General features: G+C 55.8%; 6 protein-coding genes across 6 annotated transcripts; all 6 read left to right on the top strand.

The window, feature by feature from the left end:
* Window positions 1-177: 177 nt before the first annotated feature.
* Window positions 178-2,625, top strand: LOC309578693 (protocadherin beta-15-like; the record flags this gene model as incomplete). Its single annotated transcript, XM_082291484.1, has 1 exon — window positions 178-2,625. Exon 1 carries the CDS (start codon window positions 184-186, stop codon window positions 2,623-2,625), a length of 2,442 nt encoding a protein of 813 aa, XP_082147610.1. The 5' UTR covers window positions 178-183.
* Window positions 2,626-4,621: 1,996 nt separating this feature from the next.
* LOC309578694 (protocadherin beta-15-like) lies at window positions 4,622-7,069 on the top strand (the record flags this gene model as incomplete). The annotated part of the gene is made up of 1 exon (XM_082291485.1): window positions 4,622-7,069. Exon 1 carries the CDS (start codon window positions 4,628-4,630, stop codon window positions 7,067-7,069), a length of 2,442 nt encoding a protein of 813 aa, XP_082147611.1. The 5' UTR covers window positions 4,622-4,627.
* Window positions 7,070-9,061: 1,992 nt separating this feature from the next.
* LOC309578695 (protocadherin beta-15-like) lies at window positions 9,062-11,509 on the top strand (the record flags this gene model as incomplete). Its single annotated transcript, XM_082291486.1, has 1 exon — window positions 9,062-11,509. Exon 1 carries the CDS (start codon window positions 9,068-9,070, stop codon window positions 11,507-11,509), a length of 2,442 nt encoding a protein of 813 aa, XP_082147612.1. The 5' UTR covers window positions 9,062-9,067.
* Window positions 11,510-13,489: 1,980 nt separating this feature from the next.
* On the top strand, window positions 13,490-15,937 carry LOC309578696 (protocadherin beta-15-like; the record flags this gene model as incomplete). Its single annotated transcript, XM_082291487.1, has 1 exon — window positions 13,490-15,937. Exon 1 carries the CDS (start codon window positions 13,496-13,498, stop codon window positions 15,935-15,937), a length of 2,442 nt encoding a protein of 813 aa, XP_082147613.1. The 5' UTR covers window positions 13,490-13,495.
* A 1,986-nt stretch (window positions 15,938-17,923) lies between these two features.
* Window positions 17,924-20,371, top strand: LOC309578697 (protocadherin beta-15-like; the record flags this gene model as incomplete). Its single annotated transcript, XM_082291488.1, has 1 exon — window positions 17,924-20,371. Exon 1 carries the CDS (start codon window positions 17,930-17,932, stop codon window positions 20,369-20,371), a length of 2,442 nt encoding a protein of 813 aa, XP_082147614.1. The 5' UTR covers window positions 17,924-17,929.
* Window positions 20,372-22,366: 1,995 nt separating this feature from the next.
* Window positions 22,367-24,814, top strand: LOC309578698 (protocadherin beta-15-like; the record flags this gene model as incomplete). The annotated part of the gene is made up of 1 exon (XM_082291489.1): window positions 22,367-24,814. Exon 1 carries the CDS (start codon window positions 22,373-22,375, stop codon window positions 24,812-24,814), a length of 2,442 nt encoding a protein of 813 aa, XP_082147615.1. The 5' UTR covers window positions 22,367-22,372.
* Between the last annotated feature and the right edge of the window lie 556 nt (window positions 24,815-25,370).

Below are 25,370 nucleotides of genomic sequence, written 5' to 3' on the forward strand. Positions count from 1 at the left end.
AGGTGAGAGCGGCTGCGGCGGCGAGCGCTGCCCCGTATCACCCGCTGCCGGGACACCGCGGCTGCGTTCCGGGCCGCCGGCGGAATCGGAGCCAGCGACGGAAGGCGCCCGCCCCCCACTTCGCCGCTTTCCGCGGGGAATCGCCCGGGAGATCCGCGGGACCGAGGCCGCCGCCGCCGCGCCATGGCGATCGCAAGGCAAGTGCTGTGTCTGTGTGCTTTCCTGTCCGTGCCGCACGCCCGCGCCGAGCCCATCCGCTACTCCGTAGCCGAGGAGGCGGAAAGCGGCTCCCTGGTTGGCAACCTGGCGGAGGACGCGGGGCTCACGCCGGAGCAGCTCTCGGCTCGCCGCGCCCGCCTGGTCTCGGAGGACGGGCGGCAGCATTTTCGCTTAGACCGCGCCTCCGGCCGCCTCGTCGTGGCGGGGAGGCTGGACCGGGAGGAGCTGTGCGGCCACTCCGGCACCTGCATGCTCCCCTTCGAGCTGCTGCTCGCCAACCCCCTGCAGTTCTTTCGGGTCGAGGTGGCTCTGGAGGACATCAATGACCATTCACCCGTCTTTCCCGAGGAACGAGTTACTTTTAGGATCCCTGAAAGAAGTGACCCGGGTTCGCGTTTCCCTCTGGAGGGGGCTCAGGACCTTGATATTGGCACCAACACAGTCCAGGCATACAGCATCTATCCCGAGAACGAGTATTTTAATGTCTCCTATTCGACTCGGATTGCAGGCAAGAAGTATCTTGAACTGGTCATGGAAAAGCCACTAGACAGAGAGGAACAGGCAGAGATGGGTTTCAGTCTCATTGCTGTGGACGGTGGCTCTCCTCCCAAGAGTGGGACCACCCAAGTGAAAATTGTCATTCTAGATGTAAATGACAATGCTCCCATCTTCACACAAGAGTTGTACATTGGACAGGTATTAGAGAACATGCCAGAAGGCTCTGTGGTTCTGAGTGTGCTGGCAACAGATCAGGATGCTGGAGTTAATGGGGAAGTTTCCTACCAACTCAGCCAGGCAGTGGGCCTGAGCAACTCAGCGTTTGTGATTGATCCCATAACCGGTGAAATTAAACTCACAAAACCTCTGGACTTTGAGGCGGCAGAGACTCACGAGCTCAGTGTGAGGGCCACAGATGGAGGGGGCCTCTCAGCAATCTGCAAAGTGTTGGTGGAGGTGGTGGATGTGAATGACAATGCCCCAGAGCTGGTGGTCAGTTCCTTCAGCAGTCCCCTCCCCGAGAACACAGCGCCGGGCACGGTGGTTGCCCTCTTTACGGTCAGGGACCGGGATTCTGGTGCCAACGGGAAGATCTCCTGTGCCCTCGAGGATCAGCTCTTCTTCTCCCTGCGGCCAGCCTATAAGAATTACTATGAGGTGGTGACAGTGAGCGCGCTGGACCGCGAGGAGACGGCTCAGTACATCCTGACTGTCACAGCAGCAGATGCGGGGTCACCTCCTCTCACTACTACCCAGACCTTCACGGTGGACATCTCGGATGTCAATGACAATGCCCCTGTGTTCAACCAGACGTCATACACCATGTATGTGCGTGAGAACAACGTCCCCACGGTGTTTGTTGGAGCCGTCAGTGCTGCAGATGCTGACGTGGGGCTCAATGCCAAGGTGACCTATTCCCTGGCCCCAGTCGAACCGGCAGAGCGGCCTTCCTGCTCCTGCATCTCTGTGAACTCCGAGAACGGACACGTCTTTGTGCTGCGGCCCCTGGACTACGAGCAGTTGAGGCAGACCGAGGTCACAGTCAGTGCCTCTGACGCGGGGTCTCCTCCCCTCAGAGCCAACGTCACCCTCCGCCTTGTCGTGCTGGACGAGAATGACAATGCCCCGCTCGTGCTCTACCCAGCCCAGGACAGCAGCCCACCGTCCAGTGAGCTGGTGCCCGTGTCGGCTGAGGCGGGCTACCTCGTCACCAAAGTGGTGGCCGTGGATGCCGACTCGGGACAGAACTCGTGGCTCTCGTACCACCTGCTGAGGGCCAGCGACCCCGGGCTGTTTACGGTGAGTGCCCAAAGCGGGGAGGTGCGTCTGAGGAGGCCGGTGACAGAGAGAGACACCGTGAAGCAGAAGCTCGTTGTCCTGGTGAGAGACAACGGGAAGCCCCCACTGTCAGCCACCGCAGCTCTGAGCGCCCTCGTGCTCAAGGACTTCTCAGACGTGCGCCTCCCGCACAGCAGTGCGGCCACAGAGGATGAGGGCGGCTCCCTGACCACCTATTTAATCATTTCCTTGGTCTTTGTCTCACTCCTCTTCCTCATCTCCACCGCCGTCTTTGTCGCTCGCAAGGTGTGCAAGAGACAGGAGCTGAAGGCTGGCCATGTGCTTTATGGTGCCGACAACTTGCAGAGCGGCCTGGCCGATGCAGCCGCTGCAGGGACCCTGCCCCACGGCTATTGCTACGAGATCAGCCTCACAACGGGCTCGGGCAACAGCGAGTTCAAATTCCTCAAGCCCATCGTCCCCAGCCTGCCACCACAGCACAGCGCCGTGGGCCAGGGCCCTGATGATGAACAGGATTTCCCCTGTGTCCCTGTCAGCGCAGAGGACATGGCACCAGACAATCCTGGGACTCTCTCTGCAGGACACTTCAACACTCTTTCCCTTAACTAGCACAGGGTCTGTACAGCTGGACACTTTATGGGTGATGGTAGAAAGGGATCCAGGCTGTAGCCTGTGGCAATTGTTCCTCCAGAGCAAACCTGTGTTTCCAATTGGCATAACCAATTTCCCTCAAATTCTAAGTCAGATTAAAAGTCGTCTCCTAACGAGAGAAGAAACCACAAAGAAGCAAATAAAAGACAGTCAGATTCTCTCCCTCAGGCAATAATATATTTCACCTGTGTTACAGCCATTTCCGATAGGCTTTAAGAATGGGGTTAGTACTCCAGCCTATGCTCTTGTCTCTCTTCCTGTCAGACCAGACCATGAACCTCTTACTCATTGCTAGAACACAATGGCACGGTTGGGAAGACAAATCTCAGTCTTGCTGAAACGTCTCAAAGCCTTTTTCCCAGCTCAGAAAAGCCAGGTAGTTCTGAATACTGTATCACAACATTCTGCTAGCACAGGGCTTTTTCTTCCTGCAGTTCTGAATGTCTCTATCTGCGATTTGTGGGCTGTGTGTGTTACACTTTCCTCTCAGTATGTCTGTCTGTTCAGCCATTGTGCATCTGCTGATGTTTCACTAGTGCTGCCCAGTGAAACAGGGAATTTGTCCCATCCAGCCATTGCAATGATGGCAGTTGCAGCCTTGGAGGCAAGAAGGCTGGAGTTTTCATCCTTGTAGGGTAGAGCAGAGCAGCAAAACGCAGAACAAAATCTTCCTTTGGCCTGTAAGTGTGGGTTTGATGTTCTGTGTCCTCGAGATTGCCTTGGAAATACAGCAGTGTCAGGACAAGCTGGTTTTGGACCAGCTGTAACTGTACAGAGTGGTGAAAACTTATTATCTTTGTGTGCATGAAAATGCCACATATCCATCAAAAATAATATTCTGATGGTATAATCAAGAACTTGGAAAAAGGACTTTGAGGTTTGTTTCCTCATTCTTATTTCAGAATTCTGTGTTTTCTTGTTCAGAGTAGAAAGCTCTTCTCTAAAGGATTTTCTCCCTTTGTCTTAAAGCATTTTCATTTGCATGTTTGCCCTTTCTACTTCTGCTTCTTCAACTGTGTTTGAGCATTGTCTTGCCTGTTCCTCTACAGCAGGACTTCCACCCCATCTATAATAATTAGTGGTTTGAATGATGTCTGTGATGCATGGAATAGTCAGAAAGCCTCACAGTGTGGTGTGCTGAAGTTATAGAGTTTAACACTGTAAACTTGGATACCCCCGAGTTTAGAATTTTTTAAAAAATGTGTAAGACTGAAATAAGGAGAACACCCCAGTTCCTTTTGTGGAGAGAGAAGTCTTTGTAGAGTTATTCTCTTTGGGAAAGCTCTGTAGAGGTTTTTCAAAATTCTGCGAGTTTTTTTTCCTCACTGTGTCCCTTGACTGAAGCAAAGTTGTAAGTGTACAGTTGCCGAGTATGGAGATGTAACCGATAGAGTGTGCATTGGCACGACCGTGCTATTACCATCGCCCGATCGGTGCGCTGCTTCTCCTGCTGAGGGATGAGGCTCAGTGGTTCCGGGCTCAGTCTCGGCTTCCCGCTGCCCTGGGAAAGGCCGCGTTCCAATCTGGCCACCGGGTGTCCCGGAATGCTTGGAGCCGCGGGCCGGGGCGAGCGGCAGCGCGGGCTGCGGGCGGCGGCGGGCGCAGTCCCAGCGCGCACCGCTGGGTGGTGCTCTCGGCCAAGGCGGCGCCGAGCGGCTGCGGCAGCGGAGGCGGCCGAGCCCGGCCCAGCCCAGCCCAGCCCAGCCCAGCCCAGCTCAGCTCAGAACAGCTCAGACCAGCGCAGCTCAGCTCAGAACAGCCCAGCGGAGCCGGGAGGAGGTGAGAGCGGCTGCGGCGGCGAGCGCTGCCCCGTATCACCCGCTGCCGGGACACCGCGGCTGCGTTCCGGGCCGCCGGCGGAATCGGAGCCAGCGACGGAAGGCGCCCGCCCCCCACTTCGCCGCTTTCCGCCGGGAATCGCCCGGGAGATCCGCGGGACCGAGGCCGCCGCCGCCGCGCCATGGCGATCGCAAGGCAAGTGCTGTGTCTGTGTGCTTTCCTGTCCGTGCCGCACGCCCGCGCCGAGCCCATCCGCTACTCCGTAGCCGAGGAGGCGGAAAGCGGCTCCCTGGTTGGCAACCTGGCGGAGGACGCGGGGCTCACGCCGGAGCAGCTCTCGGCTCGCCGCGCCCGCCTGGTCTCGGAGGACGGGCGGCAGCATTTTCGCTTAGACCGCGCCTCCGGCCGCCTCGTCGTGGCGGGGAGGCTGGACCGGGAGGAGCTGTGCGGCCACTCCGGCACCTGCATGCTCCCCTTCGAGCTGCTGCTCGCCAACCCCCTGCAGTTCTTTCGGGTCGAGGTGGCTCTGGAAGACATCAATGACCATTCACCCGTTTTCCCCGAGGAACAAGTCATCTTTAGGATTCCTGAAACAAGCGACCGGGGTTCGCGTTTCCCGCTGGAGGGTGCTCGGGATCTCGATATTGGCAGCAATAATATCCAGGCATACAGCATCTCTCCCGAGAACGAGTACTTTAGTGTCTCCTTTGGCAGTCGGAGTGAAGATGACAAATATATTGAACTTGTTTTGGAAAAGCCACTAGACAGAGAGGAACAGGCAGAGATGGGTTTCAGTCTCATTGCTGTGGACGGTGGCTCTCCTCCCAGAAGTGGGACCACCCAAGTGAAAATTATCATTCTCGATGCAAATGACAATGCTCCCATCTTCACACAAGAGTTGTACATTGGACAGGTATTAGAGAACATGCCAGAAGGCTCTGTGGTTCTGAGTGTGCTGGCAACAGATCAGGATGCTGGAGTTAATGGGGACATTTCCTATCAACTCAGTCAGGCAGTGGGCCAGAGCAACTCAGCATTTGTGATTGATCCCATAACTGGTGAAATTAAACTCACAAAACCTCTGGACTTCGAGGATTCAGAGCATCATGAACTCCGTGTGAGGGCCACAGATGGTGGAGGCCTTTCAGCAATCTGCAAAGTATTGGTGGAGGTGGTGGATGTGAATGACAATGCCCCAGAGCTGGTGGTCAGTTCCTTCAGCAGTCCCCTCCCCGAGAACACAGCGCCCGGCACGGTGGTTGCCCTCTTTACAGTCAGGGACCGGGATTCTGGTGCCAACGGGAAGATCTCCTGTGCCCTCGAGGATCAGCTCTTCTTCTCCCTGCGGCCAGCCTTTAAGAATTACTATGAGGTGGTGACAGTGAGCGCGCTGGACCGCGAGGAGATGGCTCAGTACGTCCTGACTGTCACAGCAGCAGATGCGGGGTCACCTCCCCTCACTACCACCCAGACCTTCACGGTGGACATCTCGGATGTCAATGACAATGCCCCTGTGTTCAACCAGACGTCATACACCATGTATGTGCGTGAGAACAACGTCCCCACGGTGTTTGTTGGAGCCGTCAGTGCTGCAGATGCTGACGTGGGGCTCAATGCCAAGGTGACCTATTCCCTGGCCCCAGTCGAACCGGCAGAGCGGCCTTCCTGCTCCTGCATCTCTGTGAACTCCGAGAACGGACACGTCTTTGTGCTGCGGCCCCTGGACTACGAGCAGCTGAGGCAGACCGAGGTCACAGTCAGTGCCTCTGACGCGGGGTCTCCTCCCCTCAGAGCCAACGTCACCCTCCGCCTTGTCGTGCTGGACGAGAATGACAATGCCCCGCTCGTGCTCTACCCAGCCCAGGACAGCAGCCCACCGTCCAGTGAGCTGGTGCCCGTGTCGGCTGAGGCGGGCTACCTCGTCACCAAAGTGGTGGCCGTGGATGCCGACTCGGGGCAGAACTCGTGGCTCTCGTACCACCTGCTGAGGGCCAGCGACCCCGGGCTGTTTACGGTGAGTGCCCAAAGCGGGGAGGTGCGTCTGAGGAGGCCGGTGACAGAGAGAGACACCGTGAAGCAGAAGCTCGTTGTCCTGGTGAGAGACAACGGGAAGCCCCCACTGTCAGCCACCGCAGCTCTGAGCGCCCTCGTGCTCAAGGACTTCTCAGACGTGCGCCTCCCGCACAGCAGTGCGGCCACAGAGGATGAGGGCGGCTCCCTGACCACCTATTTAATCATTTCCTTGGTCTTTGTCTCGCTCCTCTTCCTCATCTCCACCTCCGTCTTTGTCGCTCGCAAGGTGTGCAAGAGACAGGAGCTGAAGGCTGGCCATGTGCTTTATGGTGGTGACAACTTGCAGAGCGGCCTGGCCGATGCAGCCGCTGCAGGGACCCTGCCCCACGGCTATTGCTACGAGATCAGCCTCACAACGGGCTCGGGCAACAGCGAGTTCAAATTCCTCAAGCCCATCGTCCCCAGCCTGCCACCACAGCACAGCGCCGTGGGCCAGGGCCCTGATGATGAACAGGATTTCCCTTGTGTTCCTGTCAGCGCAGAGGACATGGCACCAGACAATCCTGGGACTCTCTCTGCAGGACACTTCAACACTCTTTCCTTTAACTAGCACAGGGTCTGTACAGTTGGACACTTTATGGGTGATCGTAGAAAGGGATCCAGGCTGTAGCCTGTGGTAATTGTTCCTCCAGAGTAAACCTGTGTTTCCAATTGGCATAACCAATTTCCCTCAAATTCTAAGTCAGATTAAAAGTCGTCTCCTAACGAGAGAAGAAACCACAAAGAAGCAAATAAAAGACAGTCAGATTCTCTCCCTCAGGCAATAATATATTTCACCTGTTACAGCCATTTCTGATAGGCTTTAAGAATGGGGTTAGCACTCCAGCCTATGCTCTTCTCTCTCTTCCTGTCAGACCAGACCATGAACCTCTTACTCATTGCTAGAACACAATGGCACGGTTGGGAAGACAAATCTCACTCTTGCTGAAACGTCTCAAAGCCTTTTTCCCAGCTCAGAAAAGCCAGGTAGTTCTGAATGCTGTGTCACAACATTCTGCTAGCACAGGGCTTTTTCTTCCTGCAGTTCTGAATGTCTCTATCTGCGATTTGTGGGCTGTGTGTGTTACACTTTCCTCTCAGTATGTCTGTCTGTTCAGCCATTGTGCATCTGCAGGTGTTTCACTAGTGCTGCCCAGTGAAACAGGAGTTGCTCCCATCCAGCCATTGCAATGCAGATGGTTCCAGCTCTGTAGAGTAGAAGGCTATTTTGGCCGTATGGGTACAGGGGTATCATCTTCATCAAGGCAGAGAGGAGAAGGAAAATGCACAACAAAATCTTCCTTTGGCCTATGTGTGGTTTTGGTGTTCTACAGCAGCATTAGGTTAGATGTGTTAGGGTAGGCTGTAACTGTAGAGATTTGTGAAGACGTGTTCATTGTCTTTGGGTGAATGAAAATGCCAGATGTCCATCAGGGATAATTTTGGGAAGTTAGAATCAAGAAGAACTTGGAAAAAGGACTTTGAGGTTTCTTTCCTCATTCTTGTTTCGGCAATCAGTGGCTTCTTGTTCACAGTAGAAAGCTGTCCCTACAGGATTTTCTCCATGTGTGTTAGAGCATGAGCATTCCTATTTTTGCCCTTTCTCCTCCTCTCTGACCTGTACTAAGCATTGTTTCCCTGTTCCTCTAAAGAAGGACAGTCACCCCATCTATAACAGTTGCTTGTTTGAATGATATCCGTGATGCATGGAATATTCAGAAAGCCTCCCTCCTGCTGTGTAGTGCTGAAGTTCCACAGTTTAACACTGTAAGCTTGGATAGCCCTGAGTTTAGAAACTGAAAAAATGTGTAAGACTGAAATAAAGAGAACATCCTCACTCCTTTTGTGGAGACAGAAGTCTTTGTAGAGTTATTCTCTTTGGGAAAGCTCCTTCCAGGTTTTTCAAAATTCTACGTATGTTTTTTCTGACTGCCTCACATGACAGAAGCAAAGTTGGAAGGGCAGAGTAGCTGAGTAAGGAAATGAAGCGCGCAGGGTATTCAGTGGCATTACCACTCAGAGCTATTACCATCGCCCGATCGGTGCGCTGCTTCTCCTGCTGAGGGATGAGGCTCAGTGGTTCCGGGCTCAGTCTCGGCTTCCCGCTGCCCTGGGAAAGGCCGCGTTCCAATCTGGCCACCGGGTGTCTCGGAATGCTTGGAGCCGCGGGCCGGGGCGAGCGGCAGCGCGGGCTGCGGGCGGCGGCGGGCGCAGTCCCAGCGCGCACCGCTGGGTGGTGCTCTCGGCCAAGGCGGCGCCGAGCGGCTGCGGCAGCGGAGGCGGCCGAGCCCGGCCCAGCCCAGCCCAGCGCAGCCCAGCGCAGCTCAGCTCAGAACAGCTCAGACCAGCGCAGGTCAGCTCAGAACAGCTCAGCGGAGCCGGGAGGAGGTGCGAGCGGCTGCGGCGGCGAGCGCTGCCCCGTATCACCCGCTGCCGGGACACCGCGGCTGCGTTCCGGGCCGCGGGCGGAATCGGAGCCAGCGACGGAAGGCGCCCGCCCCCCACTTCGCCGCTTTCCGCCGGGAATCGCCCGGGAGATCCGCGGGACCGAGGCCGCCGCCGCCGCGCCATGGCGATCGCAAGGCAAGTGCTGTGTCTGTGTGCTTTCCTGTCCGTGCCGCACGCCCGCGCCGAGCCCATCCGCTACTCCGTAGCCGAGGAGGCGGAAAGCGGCTCCCTGGTTGGCAACCTGGCGGAGGACGCGGGGCTCACGCCGGAGCAGCTCTCGGCTCGCCGCGCCCGCCTGGTCTCGGAGGACGGGCGGCAGCATTTTCGCTTAGACCGCGCCTCCGGCCGCCTCGTCGTGGCGGGGAGGCTGGACCGGGAGGAGCTGTGCGGCCACTCCGGCATCTGCATGCTCCCCTTCGAGCTGCTGCTCGCCAACCCCCTGCAGTTCTTTCGGGTCGAGGTGGCTCTGGAGGACATCAATGACCATTCACCCGTCTTTCCCGAGGAACGAGTTACTTTTAAGATTCTGGAGACGAGTGAGCCAGGCTCTCGTTTCCCGCTGGAGGTGGCTCGAGACCTCGATATTGGCAGCAACACAGTCCAGGAGTATAGCATCTCTCCTGAGAACGAGTACTTTAGTGTCTCCTATGGGAGTCGGAATAATGGCGACAAATATGTTGAACTTGTTTTGGAAAAGCCACTAGACAGAGAGGAACAGGCAGAGATGGGTTTCAGTCTCATTGCTGTGGACGGTGGCTCTCCTCCCAGAAGTGGGACCATCGAGATTTCCATTGTCATTCTAGATGTAAACGACAATGCTCCTATATTCACACAAGAGCGTTACATAGGGCAGGTATTAGAGAACATGCCAGAAGGCTCTGTGGTTCTGAGTGTGCTGGCAACAGATCAGGATGCTGGAGTTAATGGGGACATTTCTTATCAACTCAGACAGGCAGTGGGCCAGAGCGACTCAGCGTTTGTGATTGATCCCATAACTGGTGAAATTAAACTCACAAAACCTCTGGACTTTGAGGCAGCAGAAACTCACGAGCTCAGTGTGAGGGCCACAGATGGAGGGGGCCTCTCAGCAATCTGCAAAGTGTTGGTGGAGGTGGTGGATGTGAATGACAATGCCCCGGAGCTGGTGGTCAGTTCCTTCAGCAGTCCCCTCCCCGAGAACACAGCACCGGGCACGGTTGTTGCCCTCTTTACGGTCAGGGACCGGGATTCTGGTGCCAACGGGAAGATCTCCTGTGCCCTCGAGGATCAGCTCTTCTTCTCCCTGCGGCCAGCCTATAAGAATTACTATGAGGTGGTGACAGTGAGCGCGCTGGACCGCGAGGAGACGGCTCAGTACATCCTGACTGTCACAGCAGCAGATGCGGGGTCACCTCGTCTCACTACTACCCAGACCTTCACCGTGGACATCTCGGATGTCAATGACAATGCCCCTGTGTTCAACCAGACGTCATACACCATGTATGTGCGTGAGAACAACGTCCCCACGGTGTTTGTTGGAGCCGTCAGTGCTGCAGATGCTGACGTGGGGCTCAATGCCAAGGTGACCTATTCCCTGGCCCCAGTCGAACCGGCAGAGCGGCCTTCCTGCTCCTGCATCTCTGTGAACTCCGAGAACGGACACGTCTTTGTGCTGCGGCCCCTGGACTACGAGCAGCTGAGGCAGACCGAGGTCACAGTCAGTGCCTCTGACGCGGGGTCTCCTCCCCTCAGAGCCAACGTCACCCTCCGCCTTGTCGTGCTGGACGAGAATGACAATGCCCCGCTCGTGCTCTACCCAGCCCAGGACAGCAGCCCACCGTCCAGTGAGCTGGTGCCCGTGTCGGCTGAGGCGGGCTACCTCGTCACCAAAGTGGTGGCCGTGGATGCCGACTCGGGGCAGAACTCGTGGCTCTCGTACCACCTGCTGAGGGCCAGCGACCCCGGGCTGTTTACGGTGAGTGCCCAAAGCGGGGAGGTGCGTCTGAGGAGGCCGGTGACAGAGAGAGACACCGTGAAGCAGAAGCTCGTTGTCCTGGTGAGAGACAACGGGAAGCCCCCACTGTCAGCCACCGCAGCTCTGAGCGCACTCGTGCTCAAGGACTTCTCAGACGTGCGCCTCCCGCACAGCAGTGCGGCCACAGAGGATGAGGGCGGCTCCCTGACCACCTATTTAATCATTTCCTTGGTCTTTGTCTCACTCCTCTTCCTCATCTCCACCGCCGTCTTTGTCGCTCGCAAGGTGTGCAAGAGACAGGAGCTGAAGGCTGGCCATGTGCTTTATGGTGCCGACAACTTGCAGAGCGGCCTGGCCGATGCAGCCGCTGCAGGGACCCTGCCCCACGGCTATTGCTACGAGATCAGCCTCACAACGGGCTCAGGCAACAGCGAGTTCAAATTCCTCAAGCCCATCCTCCCCAGCCTGCCACCACAGCACAGCGCCGTGGGCCAGGGCCCTGATGATGAACAGGATTTCCCTTGTGTTCCTGTCAGCGCAGAGGACATGGCACCAGACAATCCTGGGACTCTCTCTGCAGGACACTTCAACACTCTTTCCCTTAACTAGCACAGGGTCTGTACAGCTGGACACTTTATGGGTGATGGTAGAAAGGGATCCAGGCTGTAGCCTGTGGCAATTGTTCCTCCAGAGCAAACCTGTGTTTCCAATTGGCATAACCAATTTCCCTCAAATTCTAAGTCAGATTAAAAGTCGTCTCCTAATGAGAGAAGAAACCACAAAGAAGCAAATAAAAGACAGTCAGATTCTCTCCCTCAGGCAATAATATATTTCACCTGTGTTACAGCCATTTCTGATAGGCTTTAAGAATGGGGTTAGCACTCCAGCCTATGCTCTTGTCTCTCTTCCTGTCAGACCAGACCATGAACCTCTTACTCATTGCTAGAACACAATGGCACGGTTGGGAAGACAAATCTCAGTCTTGCTGAAACGTCTCAAAGCCTTTTTCCCAGCTCAGAAAAGCCAGGTAGTTCTGAATACTGTATCACAACATTCTGCTAGCACAGGGCTTTTTCTTCCTGCAGTTCTGAATGTCTCTGTCTGCGATTTGTGGGCTGTGTGTGTTACACTTTCCTCTCAGTATGTCTGTCTGTTCAGCCATTGTGCATCTGCAGATGTTTCACTAGTGCTGCCCAGTGAAACAGGGAATTTGTCCCATCCAGCCATTGCAATGATGGCAGTTGCAGCCTTGGAGGCAAGAAGGCTGGAGTTTTCGTCCTTGTAGGGTAGAGCAGAGCAGCAAAACGCAGAACAAAATCTTCCTTTGGCCTGTAAGTGTGGGTTTGATGTTCTGTGTCCTCGAGATTGCCTTGGAAATACAGCAGTGTCAGGACAAGCTGGTTTTGGACCAGCTGTAACTGTACAGAGTGGTGAAAACTTATTATCTTTGTGTGCATGAAAATGCCACATATCCATCAAAAATAATATTCTGATGGTATAATCAAGAACTTGGAAAAGGGACTTTGAGGTTTGTTTCCTCATTCTTATTTCATAATTCTGTGTTTTCTTGTTCAGAGTAGAAAGCTCTTCTCTCAAGGATTTTCTCCCTTTGTCTTAAAGCATTTTCATTTGCATGTTTGCCCTTTCTACTTCTGCTTCTTCAACTGTGTTTGAGCATTGTCTTGCCTGTTCCTCTACAGCAGGACTTCCACCCCATCTATAATAATTAGTGGTTTGAATGATGTCTGTGATGCATGGAATAGTCAGAAAGCCTCACAGTGTGGTGTGCTGAAGTTATAGAGTTTAACACTGTAAACTTGGATACCCCCGAGTTTAGAATTTTTTAAAAAATGTGTAAGACTGAAATAAGGAGAATACCCCAGTTCCTTTTGTGGAGAGAGAAGTCTTTGTAGAGTTATTCTCTTTGGGAAAGCTCTGTAGAGGTTTTTCAAAATTCTGCGAGTTTTTTTTCCTCACTGTGTCCCTTGACTGAAGCAAAGTTGTAAGTGTACAGTTGCCGAGTATGGAGATGTAACCGATAGAGTGCATTGGCACGACCGTGCTATTACCATCGCCCGTTCGGTGCGCTGCTTCTCCTGCTGAGGGATGAGGCTCAGTGGTTCCGGGCTCAGTCTCGGCTTCCCGCTGCCCTGGGAAAGGCCGCGTTCCAATCTGGCCACCGGGTGTCCCGGAATGCTTGGAGCCGCGGGCCGGGGCGAGCGGCAGCGCGGGCTGCGGGCGGCGGCGGGCGCAGTCCCAGCGCGCACCGCTGGGTGGTGCTCTCGGCCAAGGCGGCGCCGAGCGGCTGCGGCAGCGGAGGCGGCCGAGCCCGGCCCAGCCCAGCCCAGCCCAGCTCAGCTCAGAACAGCTCAGAACAGCGCAGCTCAGCTCAGCGGCTGCGGAGCCGGGAGGAGGTGAGAGCGGCTGCGGCGGCGAGCGCTGCCCCGTATCACCCGCTGCCGGGACACCGCGGCTGCGTTCCGGGCCGCGGGCGGAATCGGAGCCAGCGACGGAAGGCGCCCGCCCCCCACTTCGCCGCTTTCCGCGGGGAATCGCCCGGGAGATCCGCGGGACCGAGGCCGCCGCCGCCGCGCCATGGCGATCGCAAGGCAAGTGCTGTGTCTGTGTGCTTTCCTGTCCGTGCCGCACGCCCGCGCCGAGCCCATCCGCTACTCCGTAGCCGAGGAGGCGGAAAGCGGCTCCCTGGTTGGCAACCTGGCGGAGGACGCGGGGCTCACGCCGGAGCAGCTCTCGGCTCGCCGCGCCCGCCTGGTCTCGGAGGACGGGCGGCAGCATTTTCGCTTAGACCGCGCCTCCGGCCGCCTCGTCGTGGCGGGGAGGCTGGACCGGGAGGAGCTGTGCGGCCACTCCGGCACCTGCATGCTCCCCTTCGAGCTGCTGCTCGCCAACCCCCTGCAGTTCTTTCGGGTCGAGGTGGCTCTGGAAGACATCAATGACCATTCACCCGTTTTCCCCGAGGAACAAGTCATCTTTAGGATTCCTGAAACAAGCGACCGGGGTTCGCGTTTCCCGCTGGAGGGTGCTCGGGATCTCGATATTGGCAGCAATAATATCCAGGCATACAGCATCTCTCCCGAGAACGAGTACTTTAGTGTCTCCTTTGGCAGTCGGAGTGAAGATGACAAATATATTGAACTTGTTTTGGAAAAGCCACTAGACAGAGAGGAACAGGCAGAGATGGGTTTCAGTCTCATTGCTGTGGACGGTGGCTCTCCTCCCAGAAGTGGGACCACCCAAGTGAAAATTATCATTCTCGATGCAAATGACAATGCTCCCATCTTCACACAAGAGTTGTACATTGGACAGGTATTAGAGAACATGCCAGAAGGCTCTGTGGTTCTGAGTGTGCTGGCAACAGATCAGGATGCCGGAGTTAATGGGGACATTTCCTATCAACTCAGTCAGGCAGTGGGCCAGAGCAACTCAGCATTTGTGATTGATCCCATAACTGGTGAAATTAAACTCACAAAACCTCTGGACTTCGAGGATTCAGAGCATCATGAACTCCGTGTGAGGGCCACAGATGGTGGAGGCCTTTCAGCAATCTGCAAAGTATTGGTGGAGGTGGTGGATGTGAATGACAATGCCCCAGAGCTGGTGGTCAGTTCCTTCAGCAGTCCCCTCCCCGAGAACACAGCGCCCGGCACAGTGGTTGCCCTCTTTACGGTCAGGGACCGGGATTCTGGTGCCAACGGGAAGATCTCCTGTGCCCTCGAGGATCAGCTCTTCTTCTCCCTGCGGCCAGCCTATAAGAATTACTATGAGGTGGTGACAGTGAGCGCGCTGGACCGCGAGGAGACGGCTCAGTACATCCTGACTGTCACAGCAGCAGATGCGGGGTCACCTCCCCTCACTACCACCCAGCCCTTCACGGTGGACATCTCGGATGTCAATGACAATGCCCCTGTGTTCAATCAGACGTCATACACCATGTATGTGCGTGAGAACAACGTCCCCACGGTGTTTGTTGGAGCCGTCAGTGCTGCAGATGCTGACGTGGGGCTCAATGCCAAGGTGACCTATTCCCTGGCCCCAGTCGAACCGGCAGAGCGGCCTTCCTGCTCCTGCATCTCTGTGAACTCCGAGAACGGACACGTCTTTGTGCTGCGGCCCCTGGACTACGAGCAGTTGAGGCAGACCGAGGTCACAGTCAGTGCCTCTGACGCGGGGTCTCCTCCCCTCAGAGCCAACGTCACCCTCCGCCTTGTCGTGCTGGACGAGAATGACAATGCCCCGCTCGTGCTCTACCCAGCCCAGGACAGCAGCCCACCGTCCAGTGAGCTGGTGCCCGTGTCGGCTGAGGCGGGCTACCTCGTCACCAAAGTGGTGGCCGTGGATGCCGACTCGGGGCAGAACTCGTGGCTCTCGTACCACCTGCTGAGGGCCAGCGACCCCGGGCTGTTTACGGTGAGTGCCCAAAGCGGGGAGGTGCGTCTGAGGAGGCCGGTGACAGAGAGAGACACCGTGAAGCAGAAGCTCATTGTCCTGGTGAGAGACAACGGGAAGCCCCCACTGTCAGCCACCGCAGCTCTGAGCGCCCTCGTGCTCAAGGACTTCTCAGACGTGCGCCTCCCGCACAGCAGTGCGGCCACAGAGGATGAGGGCGGCTCCCTGACCACCTATTTAATCATTTCCTTGGTCTTTGTCTCGCTCCTCTTCCTCATCTCCACCTCCGTCTTTGTCGCTCGCAAGGTGTGCAAGAGACAGGAGCTGAAGGCTGGCCATGTGCTTTATGGTGCCGACAACTTGCAGAGCGGCCTGGCCGATGCAGCCACTGCAGGGACCCTGCCCCACGGCTATTGCTACGAGATCAGCCTCACAACAGGCTCGGGCAACAGCGAGTTCAAATTCCTCAAGCCCATCGTCCCCAGCCTGCCACCACAGCACAGCGCCGTGGGCCAGGGCCCTGATGATGAACAGGATTTCCCCTGTGTCCCTGTCAGCGCAGAGGACACGGCACCAGACAACCCTGGGACTCTCTCTGCAGGACACTTCAACACTCTTTCCTTTAACTAGCACAGGGTCTGTACAGCTGGACACTTTATGGGTGATGGTAGAAAGGGATCCAGGCTGTAGCCTGTGGCAATTGTTCCTCCAGAGTAAACCTGTGTTTCCAATTGGCATAACCAATTTCCCTCAAATACTAAGTCAGTCAGTCGTCACCTAATCGAAAACCACAAAGAAGCAAATAAAAGACAGTCAGATTCTCTCCCTCAGACAATAATATATTTCACCTGTGTTACAGCCATTTCCGATAGGCTTTAAGAATGGGGTTAGCACTCCAGCCTATGCTCTTGTCTCTCTTCCTGTCAGACCAGACCATGAACCTCTTACTCATTGCTAGAACACAATGGCACGGTTGGGAAGACAAATCTCAGTCTTGCTGAAACATCTCAAAGCCTTTTTTGCAGCTCAGTAAAGCCAGGTGGTTCTGAATGCTGTGTCACAACATTCTGCTAGCACAGGGCTTTTTCTTCCTGCAGTTCTGAATGTCTCTATCTGCGATTTGTGGGCTGTGTGTGTTACACTTTCCTCTCAGTATGTCTGTCTGTTCAGCCATTGTGCATCTGCAGGTGTTTCACTAGTGCTGCCCAGTGAAACAGGAGTTGCTCCCACCCAGCCATTGCAATGCAGATGGTTCCAGCTCTGTAGAGTAGAAGGCTATTTTGGCCGTATGGGTACAGGGGTATCATCTTCATCAAGGCAGAGAGGAGAAGGAAAATGCACAACAAAATCTTCCTTTGGCCTATGTGTGGGTTTGGTGTTCTACAGCAGCATTAGGTTAGATGTGTTAGGGTAGGCTGTAACTGTAGAGATTTGTGAAGACGTGTTCATTGTCTTTGGGTGAATGGAAATGCCACATGTCCATCAGGGATAATTTTGGGAAGTTAGAATCAAGAAGAACTTGGAAAAAGGACTTTGAGGTTTCTTTCCTCATTCTTGTTTCGGCAATCAGTGGCTTCTTGTTCACAGTAGAAAGCTGTCCCTACAGGATTTTCTCCATGTGTGTTAGAGCATGAGCATTCCCATTTTTGCCCTTTCTCCTCCTCTCTGACCTGTACTGAGCATTGTTTCCCTGTTCCTCTAAAGAAGGACAGTCACCCCATCTATAACAGTTGGTTGTTTGAATGATATCCGTGATGCATGGAATATTCAGAAAGCCTCCCTCCTGCTGTGTAGTGCTGAAGTTCCACAGTTTAACACTGTAAGCTTGGATAGCCCTGAGTTTAGAAACTGAAAAAATGTGTAAGACTGAAATAAAGAGAATATCCTCAATCCTTTTGTGGAGACAGAAGTCTTTGTAGAGTTATTCTCTTTGGGAAAGCTCCTTCCAGGTTTTTCAAAATTCTACGTATGTTTTTTCTGACTGCCTCACATGACAGAAGCAAAGTTGGAAGGGCAGAGTAGCTGAGTAAGGAGATGAAGCGCGCAGGGTATTCAGTGGCATTACCATTCAGAGCTATTACCATCGCCGGATCGGTGCGCTGCTTCTCCTGCTGAGGGATGAGGCTCAGTGGTTCCGGGCTCAGTCTCGGCTTCCCGCTGCCCTGGGAAAGGCCGCGTTCCAATCTGGCCACCGGGTGTCCCGGAATGCTTGGAGCCGCGGGCCGGGGCGAGCGGCAGCGCGGGCTGCGGGCGGCGGCGGGCGCAGTCCCAGCGCGCACCGCTGGGTGGTGCTCTCGGCCAAGGCGGCGCCGAGCGGCTGCGGCAGCGGAGGCGGCCGAGCCCGGCCCAGCCCAGCCCAGCTCAGCTCAGCTCAAAACAGCTCAGAACAGCTCAGAACAGCTCAGAACAGCTCAGCTCAGCGGCTGCGGAGCCGGGAGGAGGTGAGAGCGGCTGCGGCGGCGAGCGCTGCCCCGTATCACCCGCTGCCGGGACACCGCGGCTGCGTTCCGGGCCGCCGGCGGAATCGGAGCCAGCGACGGAAGGCGCCCGCCCCCCACTTCGCCGCTTTCCGCGGGGAATCGCCCGGGAGATCCGCGGGACCGAGGCCGCCGCCGCCGCGCCATGGCGATCGCAAGGCAAGTGCTGTGTCTGTGTGCTTTCCTGTCCGTGCCGCACGCCCGCGCCGAGCCCATCCGCTACTCCGTAGCCGAGGAGGCGGAAAGCGGCTCCCTGGTTGGCAACCTGGCGGAGGACGCGGGGCTCACGCCGGAGCAGCTCTCGGCTCGCCGCGCCCGCCTGGTCTCGGAGGACGGGCGGCAGCATTTTCGCTTAGACCGCGCCTCCGGCCGCCTCGTCGTGGCGGGGAGGCTGGACCGGGAGGAGCTGTGCGGCCACTCCGGCACCTGCATGCTCCCCTTCGAGCTGCTGCTCGCCAACCCCCTGCAGTTCTTTCGGGTCGAGGTGGCTCTGGAAGACATCAATGACCATTCACCCGTTTTCCCCGAGGAACAAGTCATCTTTAGGATTCCTGAAACAAGCGACCGGGGTTCGCGTTTCCCGCTGGAGGGTGCTCGGGATCTCGATATTGGCAGCAATAATATCCAGGCATACAGCATCTCTCCCGAGAACGAGTACTTTAGTGTCTCCTTTGGCAGTCGGAGTGAAGATGACAAATATATTGAACTTGTTTTGGAAAAGCCACTAGACAGAGAGGAACAGGCAGAGATGGGTTTCAGTCTCATTGCTGTGGACGGTGGCTCTCCTCCCAGAAGTGGGACCACCCAAGTGAAAATTATCATTCTCGATGCAAATGACAATGCTCCCATCTTCACACAAGAGTTGTACATTGGACAGGTATTAGAGAACATGCCAGAAGGCTCTGTGGTTCTGAGTGTGCTGGCAACAGATCAGGATGCCGGAGTTAATGGGGACATTTCCTATCAACTCAGTCAGGCAGTGGGCCAGAGCAACTCAGCATTTGTGATTGATCCCATAACTGGTGAAATTAAACTCACAAAACCTCTGGACTTCGAGGATTCAGAGCATCATGAACTCCGTGTGAGGGCCACAGATGGTGGAGGCCTTTCAGCAATCTGCAAAGTATTGGTGGAGGTGGTGGATGTGAATGACAATGCCCCAGAGCTGGTGGTCAGTTCCTTCAGCAGTCCCCTCCCCGAGAACACAGCGCCCGGCACGGTGGTTGCCCTCTTTACGGTCAGGGACCGGGATTCTGGTGCCAACGGGAAGATCTCCTGTGCCCTCGAGGATCAGCTCGTCTTCTCCCTGCGGCCAGCCTTTAAGAATTACTATGAGGTGGTGACAGTGAGCGCGCTGGACCGCGAGGAGACGGCTCAGTACATCCTGACTGTCACAGCAGCAGATGCGGGGTCACCTCCCCTCACTACCACCCAGCCCTTCACGGTGGACATCTCGGATGTCAATGACAATGCCCCTGTGTTCAATCAGACGTCATACACCATGTATGTGCGTGAGAACAACGTCCCCACGGTGTTTGTTGGAGCCGTCAGTGCTGCAGATGCTGACGTGGGGCTCAATGCCAAGGTGACCTATTCCCTGGCCCCAGTCGAACCGGCAGAGCGGCCTTCCTGCTCCTGCATCTCTGTGAACTCCGAGAACGGACACGTCTTTGTGCTGCGGCCCCTGGACTACGAGCAGCTGAGGCAGACCGAGGTCACAGTCAGTGCCTCTGACGCGGGGTCTCCTCCCCTCAGAGCCAACGTCACCCTCCGCCTTGTCGTGCTGGACGAGAATGACAATGCCCCGCTCGTGCTCTACCCAGCCCAGGACAGCAGCCCACCGTCCAGTGAGCTGGTGCCCGTGTCGGCTGAGGCGGGCTACCTCGTCACCAAAGTGGTGGCCGTGGATGCCGACTCGGGACAGAACTCGTGGCTCTCGTACCACCTGCTGAGGGCCAGCGACCCCGGGCTGTTTACGGTGAGTGCCCAAAGCGGGGAGGTGCGTCTGAGGAGGCCGGTGACAGAGAGAGACACCGTGAAGCAGAAGCTCGTTGTCCTGGTGAGAGACAACGGGAAGCCCCCACTGTCAGCCACCGCAGCTCTGAGCGCACTCGTGCTCAAGGACTTCTCAGACGTGCGCCTCCCGCACAGCAGTGCGGCCACAGAGGATGAGGGCGGCTCCCTGACCACCTATTTAATCATTTCCTTGGTCTTTGTCTCGCTCCTCTTCCTCATCTCCACCTCCGTCTTTGTCGCTCGCAAGGTGTGCAAGAGACAGGAGCTGAAGGCTGGCCATGTGCTTTATGGTGGCGACAACTTGCAGAGCGGCCTGGCCAATGCAGCCGCTGCAGGGACCCTGCCCCACGGCTATTGCTACGAGATCAGCCTCACAACGGGCTCGGGCAACAGCGAGTTCAAATTCCTCAAGCCCATCGTCCCCAGCCTGCCACCACAGCACAGCGCCGTGGGCCAGGGCCCTGATGATGAACAGGATTTCCCCTGTGTCCCTGTCAGCACAGAGGACATGGCACCAGACAATCCTGGGATTCTCTCTGCAGGACACTTCAACACTCTTTCCTTTAACTAGCACAGGGTCTGTACAGTTGGACACTTTATGGGTGCTGGTAGAAAGGGATCCAGGCTGTAGCCTGTGGTAATTGTTCCTCCAGAGTAAACCTGTGTTTCCAATTGGCATAACCAATTTCCCTCAAATTCTAAGTCAGATTAAAAGTCGTCTCCTAACGAGAGAAGAAACCACAAAGAAGCAAATAAAAGACAGTCAGATTCTCTCCCTCAGGCAATAATATATTTCACCTGTGTTACAGCCATTTCCGATAGGCTTTAAGAATGGGGTTAGCACTCCAGCCTATGCTCTTGTCTCTCTTCCTGTCAGACCAGACCATGAACCTCTTACTCATTGCTAGAACACAATGGCACGGTTGGGAAGACAAATCTCACTCTTGCTGAAACGTCTCAAAGCCTTTTTCCCAGCTCAGAAAAGCCAGGTAGTTCTGAATGCTGTGTCACAACATTCTGCTAGCACAGGGCTTTTTCTTCCTGCAGTTCTGAATGTCTCTATCTGAGATTTGTGGGCTGTGTGTGTTACACTTTCCTCTCAGTATGTCTGTCTGTTCAGCCATTGTGCATCTGCAGGTGTTTCACTAGTGCTGCCCAGTGAAACAGGAGTTGCTCCCACCCAACCATTGCAATGCAGATGGTTCCAGCTCTGTAGAGTAGAAGGCTATTTTGGCCGTATGGGTACAGGGGTATCATCTTCATCAAGGCAGAGAGGAGAAGGAAAATGCACAACAAAATCTTCCTTTGGCCTATGTGTGGGTTTGGTGTTCTACAGCAGCATTAGGTTAGATGTGTTAGGGTAGGCTGTAACTGTAGAGATTTGTGAAAACGTGTTCATTGTCTTTGGGTGAATGAAAATGCCAGATGTCCATCAGGGATAATTTTGGGAAGTTAGAATCAAGAAGAACTTGGAAAAAGGACTTTGAGGTTTCTTTCCTCATTCTTGTTTCGGCAATCAGTGGCTTCTTGTTCACAGTAGAAAGCTGTCCCTACAGGATTTTCTCCATGTGTGTTAGAGCATGAGCATTCCCATTTTTGCCCTTTCTCCTCCTCTCTGACCTGTACTAAGCATTGTTTCCTTGTTCCTCTAAAGAAGGACAGTCACCCCATCTATAACAGTTGGTTGTTTGAATGATGTCCGTGATGCATGGAATATTCAGAAAGCCTCCCTCCCGCTGTGTTGTGCTGAAGTTCCACAGTTTAACACTGTAAGCTTGGATAGCCCTGAGTTTAGAAACTGAAAAAATGTGTAAGACTGAAATAAAGAGAACATCCTCACTCCTTTTGTGGAGACAGAAGTCTTTGTAGAGTTATTCTCTTTGGGAAAGCTCCTTCCAGGTTTTTCAAAATTCTAGGTATGTTTTTTCTGACTGCCTCACATGACAGAAGCAAAGTTGGAAGGGCAGAGTAGCTGAGTAAGGAGATGAAGCGCGCAGGGTATTCAGTGGCATTACCATTCAGTGCTATTACCATCGCCGGATCGGTGCGCTGCTTCTCCTGCTGAGGGATGAGGCTCAGTGGTTCCGGGCTCAGTCTCGGCTTCCCGCTGCCCTGGGAAAGGCCGCGTTCCAATCTGGCCACCGGGTGTCCCGGAATGCTTGGAGCCGCGGGCCGGGGCGAGCGGCAGCGCGGGCTGCGGGCGGCGGCGGGCGCAGTCCCAGCGCGCACCGCTGGGTGGTGCTCTCGGCCAAGGCGGCGCCGAGCGGCTGCGGCAGCGGAGGCGGCCGAGCCCGGCCCAGCCCAGCCCAGCTCAGCTCAGCTCAAAACAGCTCAGAACAGCTCAGAACAGCTCAGAACAGCTCAGCTCAGCGGCTGCGGAGCCGGGAGGAGGTGAGAGCGGCTGCGGCGGCGAGCGCTGCCCCGTATCACCCGCTGCCGGGACACCGCGGCTGCGTTCCGGGCCGCCGGCGGAATCGGAGCCAGCGACGGAAGGCGCCCGCCCCCCACTTCGCCGCTTTCCGCCGGGAATCGCCCGGGAGATCCGCGGGACCGAGGCCGCCGCCGCCGCGCCATGGCGATCGCAAGGCAAGTGCTGTGTCTGTGTGCTTTCCTGTCCGTGCCGCACGCCCGCGCCGAGCCCATCCGCTACTCCGTAGCCGAGGAGGCGGAAAGCGGCTCCCTGGTTGGCAACCTGGCGGAGGACGCGGGGCTCACGCCGGAGCAGCTCTCGGCTCGCCGCGCCCGCCTGGTCTCGGAGGACGGGCGGCAGCATTTTCGCTTAGACCGCGCCTCCGGCCGCCTCGTCGTGGCGGGGAGGCTGGACCGGGAGGAGCTGTGCGGCCACTCCGGCATCTGCATGCTCCCCTTCGAGCTGCTGCTCGCCAACCCCCTGCAGTTCTTTCGGGTCGAGGTGGCTCTGGAGGACATCAATGACCATTCACCCATCTTTCCCGAGCAACGAGTTACTTTCCAGATCCCGGAAACGAGCGAGCCGGGCTCTCGTTTCCAACTGGAGGCGGCTCGGGACCTTGATATTGGCAGCAACACAGTCCATGCATACAGCATCTATCCCGAGAACGAGTACTTTAGTGTCTCCTATGGCAGCCACAGCGAGAATGACAAAAGTGTGGAGCTTATTTTGGAAAAGTCACTAGACAGAGAGGAGGAGGCAGAGATGAGTTTCAGTCTCATTGCTGTGGACCGTGGCTCTCCTCCCAGGAGTGGGACCACAGAAGTCCACATTATTGTTGTAGATGTAAATGACAACTCTCCTGTCTTCACACAGAAAATCTATGTTGGGCAGGTTTTGGAAAACTCACCAGAGGGCTCTGTGGTTCTGAGAGTGGAGGCAACAGATCGGGATATAGGCGTTAACGGGGACATCTCCTATCAGTTCAGCCAAGCAGTGAGTCAGACCGACAACTCGTTCACAATTGACTCTATGAGTGGTGAAATTAAACTCATAAAACCTCTGGACTTTGAGGCAGCAGAAATTCACGAGCTCAGTGTGAGGGCCAGAGATGGAGGGGGCCTCTCAGCAATCTGCAAAGTGTTGGTGGAGGTGGTGGATGTGAATGACAATGCCCCAGAGCTGGTGGTCAGTTCCTTCAGCAGTCCCCTCCCCGAGAACACAGCGCCGGGCACGGTGGTTGCCCTCTTTACGGTCAGGGACCGGGATTCTGGTGCCAACGGGAAGATCTCCTGTGCCCTCGAGGATCAGCTCTTCTTCTCCCTGCGGCCAGCCTATAAGAATTACTATGAGGTGGTGACAGTGAGCGCGCTGGACCGCGAGGAGACGGCTCAGTACATCCTGACTGTCACAGCAGCAGATGCGGGGTCACCTCCCCTCACTACCACCCAGACCTTCACGGTGGACATCTCGGATGTCAATGACAATGCCCCTGTGTTCAACCAGACGTCATACACCATGTATGTGCGTGAGAACAACGTCCCCACGGTGTTTGTTGGAGCCGTCAGTGCTGCAGATGCTGACGTGGGGCTCAATGCCAAGGTGACCTATTCCCTGGCCCCAGTCGAACCGGCAGAGCGGCCTTCCTGCTCCTGCATCTCTGTGAACTCCGAGAACGGACACGTCTTTGTGCTGCGGCCCCTGGACTACGAGCAGTTGAGGCAGACCGAGGTCACAGTCAGTGCCTCTGACGCGGGGTCTCCTCCCCTCAGAGCCAACGTCACCCTCCGCCTTGTCGTGCTGGACGAGAATGACAATGCCCCGCTCGTGCTCTACCCAGCCCAGGACAGCAGCCCACCGTCCAGTGAGCTGGTGCCCGTGTCGGCTGAGGCGGGCTACCTCGTCACCAAAGTGGTGGCCGTGGATGCCGACTCGGGGCAGAACTCGTGGCTCTCGTACCACCTGCTGAGGGCCAGCGACCCCGGGCTGTTTACAGTGAGTGCCCAAAGCGGGGAGGTGCGTCTGAGGAGGCCGGTGACAGAGAGAGACACCGTGAAGCAGAAGCTCGTTGTCCTGGTGAGAGACAACGGGAAGCCCCCACTGTCAGCCACCGCAGCTCTGAGCGCCCTCGTGCTCAAGGACTTCTCAGACGTGCGCCTCCCGCACAGCAGTGCGGCCACAGAGGATGAGGGCGGCTCCCTGACCACCTATTTAATCATTTCCTTGGTCTTTGTCTCGCTCCTCTTCCTCATCTCCACCACCGTCTTTGTCGCTCGCAAGGTGTGCAAGAGACAGGAGCTGAAGGCTGGCCATGTGCTTTATGGTGGCAACAACTTGCAGAGCGGCCTGGCCGATGCAGCCGCTGCAGGGACCCTGCCCCACGGCTATTGCTACGAGATCAGCCTCACAACGGGCTCGGGCAACAGCGAGTTCAAATTCCTCAAGCCCATCGTCCCCAGCCTGCCACCACAGCACAGCGCCGTGGGCCAGGGCCCTGATGATGAACAGGATTTCCCCTGTGTCCCTGTCAGCGCAGAGGACATGGCACCAGACAATCCTGGGACTCTCTCTGCAGGACACTTCAACACTCTTTCCTTTAACTAGCACAGGGTCTGCACAGCCAGGGGCTTCATGGCTCATGGGAGGAGGGGATCCAGGCTGCAGCCTGTGGCAACAGTTCCTCTGGAGTAAATCTGTGTTGAAAATTGGCATAACCAATTTCCCTCAAATTCTAAGTCAGAATAAAAGTTTTCTGTCCCTCCAAATACATAAACAAACAAAAGAAATTCAGGGCCTCTCACTGAGGCAATAGTATGTTTCAGCTCTGTATGGTCATTTCTGTTTGGCTTTAAGAATGCAGTTAGCATTCCAGCTATGCTCTTTTCTCTCTTGCTGTCCAACAAGACAGCGGAGCTTTTATTCTGTCTTGTGACACATGGGCACAGCTGGGCTGACAGATCTCCTCCTTCATAAAATATATAAAACCCCTTTCCCAGCTCAGGAAAGCCAAGATATTGAAACTACTGTGTCACAACGTCATGTGAGGAGTGGCCTCTTTCATCCCCGGGTTCTGGATTCTTTTGTCTGAGATGCCTGGGCTCTCTGTGCTTTGGCTTCTTGTCACTATGTCATTCGATATAGCCACTGTGTGTTTGCATAT

This window comes from Coloeus monedula (assembly GCF_965178545.1).
Source record: "Coloeus monedula genome assembly, chromosome: 15".
Taxonomy (NCBI): Eukaryota; Metazoa; Chordata; class Aves; order Passeriformes; family Corvidae; genus Coloeus; species Coloeus monedula.